This window comes from Otolemur garnettii, unplaced genomic scaffold (assembly GCF_000181295.1).
Source record: "Otolemur garnettii isolate 467f Iridium unplaced genomic scaffold, OtoGar3 scaffold00179, whole genome shotgun sequence".
Taxonomy (NCBI): domain Eukaryota; kingdom Metazoa; phylum Chordata; class Mammalia; order Primates; family Galagidae; genus Otolemur; species Otolemur garnettii.
The window spans coordinates 1,305,286-1,310,902 of NW_003852574.1; the positions used below are offsets into that span (position 1 = coordinate 1,305,286).

Below are 5,617 nucleotides of genomic sequence, written 5' to 3' on the forward strand. Positions count from 1 at the left end.
AAAAAAAAAAAAATCAATATGTACAGTTCAGAAAGAGGAGAAGACACCAGCAAGTAGTGTGGAACAACGTCAAAGCCCAAAGAAAAGCACTTCAATAAAGTTAGGTATGGTCTGCTGTGTTGTGTTGCTATGAGATGAAAACAGGCATGCCTTTTTGATCTGGCCAAAGAAAGATCACTGCTGACTCTGACAAGAACAGATTCATTCACGAGTTGAAAAGAAAACTGGATAGCTAGTAGAGCCAGCTGTACAGACAATGCTTTTGAGACTTCTGGAAATAATGTAGAACAGAGAAATGTGGGAATAGATGGAGGTGGATAAAAGGTCAAGGGAGAGAGGTTCTACCATAACTCTGGTTCCAAAAATGGAGATATAATAGCTTTCACAGAGTGTATGGCCCTCCTCAATCTAAGACAAATAAATGCAACACTTTGTCACCAAGCTCTTCCTTGTGTTCAACTCACATCACAGCACAAATGTAATTTTCCATGGGCTATAAGCGGTCCAAGGATAGGGCAGACTGTCTTATTCATCTCTGTTCCTCAGCTCCTAGCAGAGCCTGATAAGAAAGCCAGAGGAATTTTTGTGGTATATATGGACAAATTCTTCTTTACCTCAGGATGGGTACATTTGTCAATTTTTCTATTCCTGGTTATTATTATTTTTTTTTTTTGAGACAGAGCCTCAAGCTGTCACCCTGGGTAGGGTGCCTTGACATCACAGCTCACAGCAACCTCCAATTCCTGGGCTCACGCGATTCTCCTGCCTCCACCTCCCAAGTAGCTGGGACTACAGGTGCTGGCTACAACACCTAGCTATTTTTTGGGTGCAGCCATAATTGTTGTGTGGTGGGCCCAGGCTGGATTCAAACCCACCAGCTCAGGTGTATGTGGCTGATGCCTTAGCCGCTTGAGCCATAGGCGCTGAATCATTATTCTTTTTTTTTTTATTTTTGAGACAGAGTCTCACTTTGTCACCCTTGGTAGAGTGCTGTAGCGTCAGTTCACAGCAACCTCAAAACTCTTGGGCTTAAGCGATCCTCTTGCCTTAGCCTCCCAAGTAGCTGAAGTACAGGTGCCCACCACACGCCTGACTACTTTTAGAGATGAAGTCTTGCTCTGGCTCAGATTGGTCTAGAACCTGTGAGCTCAGGCAATCTATCCACCTTGGCCTCTGGGATTATAGGCATGAGCCACTGCACCCGGCCCCTGGTTATTATTCTTGACATCAGAGGAAACAAAGCCTCTGAACATGAACATGGGTCCACTAAAATTAATTCTAGAATGGATCTTCTCTTACTAGAAGACCCAGACAAGCAAATTATAAACAGACACTAATAAGCACCTAAAGAGGTCCTGACCTACATGAGACTATCAGGCCCAGAAGGACAGATGCCAGAGGCCTAATGGGCTCCATTTCTGTGAATAAAAGGCTAAGTGCAAAGCCCTATTGCCAATATCCTGGCTGGTCTTTCCTATGTGCAATCAATTCTACATACTCCTACTTGATTCCTTTTGTTACCACAACTCTTAGGCTATCCATGAAATTACAGATTTACCACCACAGATTACATCAAACTCAACTCTTTTTTGGGGGCAGAAAACATCCCCACCTCTACCCCCACATCCCCTTATAAAATCCTCTTCTACAGTTCCCCTCTCACATTGCCCTAGGAAATAGAAATATCCCTTCTGTCTGTCCCTACATATATGCCATCTTTCTGTCAATCTAAACTATAAAATTTAGATCTTCAACCCAACTTTTTGTAGATGCCTCTGCTGACTTTTTTCATTTTTATTTATTTTTTTAGAGACAGAATCTCACTGTGTTGCCCTCAATGGAGTGCTGCTGTGTCACAGCTCACAGCAACCTCCAGCTCTTAGGTTTAGGCAATTCTCTTGCCTCAGCCTCCTGAGAAGCTGGGAGTACAGGCACCCACCACAACGCCTGGCTATTTTTTTTGGTTGTTGCAGTTTGGCCAGGGCTGGGTTTGAACCCCTTGCCCTCGATATATGGGGCCAGTGCCCTACCCACTGAGCAACAGGCACCACCCACTATACAATTCTTTAAACTTATTTGTATGTTTAAAGTGTTTCATAATAGAAGTTGAGGGTAAGGTTTGCTAAATTTAACTCAATGGCAGTCATTTAAATAATCAAATGTCACAACATACTACTGCGTCAAATGCCTCACTTTGACTTTTTTACATATAATCCTCAAAATGACAAATTCTCCTTTATAGTTTTTTTAAGACAGAGTCTCACTATGTCTCCCTTAGTAGAGTGCCAGGGCGTCACACCTCATAGCAACCTCAAACTCTTAGGCTTAAGGGATTCTCTTGCCTCAGTCTCCCAAGTAGCTAGGACTACAGGCACCTGACACAACGTCTGGCTTTTTTTTTTTTTTTGAGACAGAGCCTCAAGCTATCCCCCTGGGTAGTGTGTCGTGGTATCACAGCTCACAGCAACCTCCAACTCCTAGGCTCAAGCGAGTCTCCTGCCTCAGCCTCCCAAGTAGTTGGGACCACAGGCGCCCGCCACAGCGTCCGGCTATTTTTTTGGTTGCAGCCATCATTGTTGTTTTGGTGGGCCTGGGCTGGATTCAAACCTGCCACCTTAGGTGTCTATGGCCGGTGCCTTAACCACTTGAGCCACAGGTGCTCAGCCTATTTTTTTTTTTAGAGATAGAGTCTCACTTTGTCACCCTTGGTAGAGTGCTGTAGCGTCACAGCTCACAGCAACTTCCAGCTCTTGGACTTAGGCGATTCTCTTGCCTCAGTCTCCTGAGTAGCTAAGACTACAGACGTCTACCACAATGTCCAGCTATTTTTTTGTTACAGTTTGGCCAGGGCCACGTTTGAACCTACCACCCTTGGTATATGGGGCTGGCACCCTACCCACTGTGCCACAGGCACCGCCCTCATGTAACTTTTAAATTAAAATTGCAACGTACATCGCTCGGCACCCATAACACAGTGGTTACGGTGTCAGCCACATACATCAAGGCTGGCGGTTCAAACCTGGCCTGAGCCAATTAAACAACAATGACAATTGCAACAAAAAAATAGATGGGGGTAGTGGTGGGTGCCTGTAGTCCCATCTACTTAGGAGGCTAAGGCAAGAGAACTGCTTAAGCCCAAGAGTTGGAGGTTGCTGTGAACTGTGATGCCACAGCATTCTACCAAGGGTGTCACAGTGAGACTCTTATCTCAAAAAAATAAATAAAAAACTGCAACATATAGTAGAACTTCCATAGTTGACTATCTCCCTACATTAACCACCTCCTTAAGTTGACCTAATTTTCTTTTTTTTCGCACTTTTTGGCCAGGGCTGGGTTTGAACCTGCCACCTCCTGCATACGGGGCCAGCGCCCTACTCCTTTCAGCCACAGTCACCACCCAAAGTTGACCTACTTTTCATTATAGGCTGGTTATGCAACACATGTGCACATCAGTATAGGAGGCCCTAGTGATGACCACTTTCTTATGTTGAACAGTTTGTTACAGTCCCTTGGGTGTCCAACTTACAGAGGTTCTATTGTATTTCTGTTTCTACAACTTTTCTGTAAATCTAAAATATTTCAAAACAAGTTAAGAAATTTTTTCAACATAGATGTCAAAAAACCCAATGAACCAAGGCTTATCCTGACCATTGTCAAGGAACACAAAAACCATCTTGGTGGTCCTACTACATAGGTGGCTTATTCAAGCTTCCCAAAGGTGATAACTTGTATAAGGCCCACGAAGAGGTATTTGTAGCTCTACTATTTCACCTACACTGTGTCCAAAGATGAAAAACAGAAAAAGAACAATCCCACAACCTTTCAATCAAGATGAGCTTACAACCTGTATGCTAGTCTACAAGAGCTCCACTAGATCCATTCCCTTGTGAAGCCAGGAAATAGCTTCTGGGACACAGAAAACACTTGAGATGTCCCATTCATCTCTAACTCTAACTTTACTCTTCCTAAAAAAGAAATTACAAAGAACACCAGGTACTTAAACTCTAAGACTACTTTCAAAACTTCAAAGCTGGTCACTTCATTTCTCTCTGGGTATCAGGATAATAAACCTTCTACCTGTTGTAGCCTCATCTGCTGCTTTATATCACTGTTAAGACTAACATCACAATAGTAAACAAGCCAGAGGTTGCCAAGTTATGTGTGACACTGGACCCTGAAGGAGCCGGCTGCCCTACAGATTTTTCTTTTTCTTTTGAGACAGAGTCTCACTTTGTTGACCTCGGTTGAATGCCATGGTATTATAGCTCACAGCAACCTGAAACTCTTGGGTTTAAGCCATTCTCTTGCCTCAGCCTCCCAAGGCTGGGACTACAGGTGCCTGCCACAACACCTGGCTATTTTTTGGTTGTAGTTGCCATTGCTTGGCAGGCCCAGGCTAGATTCAAACCTGCCAGCTCTGGTGTATATGGCTGGCGCCTTAGCCGGTGAGCTGCTGGCGCCTTAGCTGGTGAGCTACAGGCGCCAAGCCCCTACAGGTTAAGTTTCACTTACTGAACAAGTAACCTGGAGCTGCTGTTGCTGCTGCTGTGGTGGTGGTGTCTGTTCCTGGGGGGTTTGCTGCTGTGGCTGCTGCTGGGGGTCCCATATATGGACAGTCTGAGCCGTATTCTGGTACGTGCCTGCGACAGCCTGCACAGCCACTGGAATGTGGATGTTGCCATTCATGAACTGTGCTGGAAAGAGAGAGTTTGCAAGGGTCTGCACTACTTCTTCATGGGAGTTTTTCACTACAGACGTGGTGCCCACCATCTTTTCCTTGTCATCCTCCAGCTTTACAGCTGCCAGGGCCGTGGGTGAGCCACTGACATGAACTGCGTTGTAGGCTTCCTGGGGAATGGCAATGTGGGTAATGCTCTGCTGCTGAGGGTCCCCCCGGGGCTGGGCAGAATAAACAGGGATGGTCCAGGTTTCTCCTGTAGGGCTAGTAATGGTCCCAGTGGCACTGTACAGGTGGGCACTGTCTACTGTCAGTAAGTCTGGCCTCAAAGACACATAACTCTGCTGCTGGCCCTGTGGAATGGCCAGCACAGTGGCCACTGGCTGCCCTGAGATGGCGTAGGACACAGTGATGGGCATGTCCACTTTGCGCTTCTTCACTGGCTGGAGGACACTGGCCGTGCCAACCCGCCGCTCCCCTTCCCGGGGTGAGCCCTGTTGGGATGGTGGTGGGGAAAGGGCACCCACAGTCTGGATTTGAATCTGCTGACCCCCAGCAAGAGATTGGCCAGCCACCAGCTGAGCCTGGATTTGCTGATGTGGGATGTGCTCCTCTGGGATTTCTGCAGCCTGGATCTGCTGGGCTGCCTGCACATGCTGCATCTGGATCTGGGCTGCTTGTAGCTGCGAGGGACTGGGACTCTGCAGAGATGGGGTCTGGATGGAGGGGGCTGCTGACTGCGGTGCCTGGCCTTGGATCTGCACCTGGACCTGGATGGGCTGCTCAGCAGGCTGATGAACAGTGAGTTGTGGGGAAAGTTGTTGAGCAGAGACTTGCTGTGGAGACTGCTGTACCTGCACCTGTACCTGCAAAAGACAAGATTCACCAGTGAGTAAGACAGGCAACATTAAGAATCCAGACTATGGGCTCGGCGCCTAT

At 46.7% G+C, this 5,617-nt stretch overlaps 1 protein-coding gene across 6 annotated transcripts in view; it reads right to left on the minus strand.

Annotated features, from left to right (window-relative positions):
- The window catches only part of QRICH1 (glutamine rich 1), a 64,145-nt gene that overhangs the window by 34,360 nt on the left and 24,168 nt on the right, over nucleotides 1–5,617 (minus strand). For all 6 annotated transcript variants that reach the window (XM_003800572.3, XM_023519569.1, XM_023519573.1 and 3 more), the window contains one exon: nucleotides 4,513–5,544. In XM_003800572.3, the coding sequence (XP_003800620.1) occupies nucleotides 4,513–5,544 (1,032 nt within the window). The remainder of the gene's footprint in view (nucleotides 1–4,512; nucleotides 5,545–5,617) is intronic.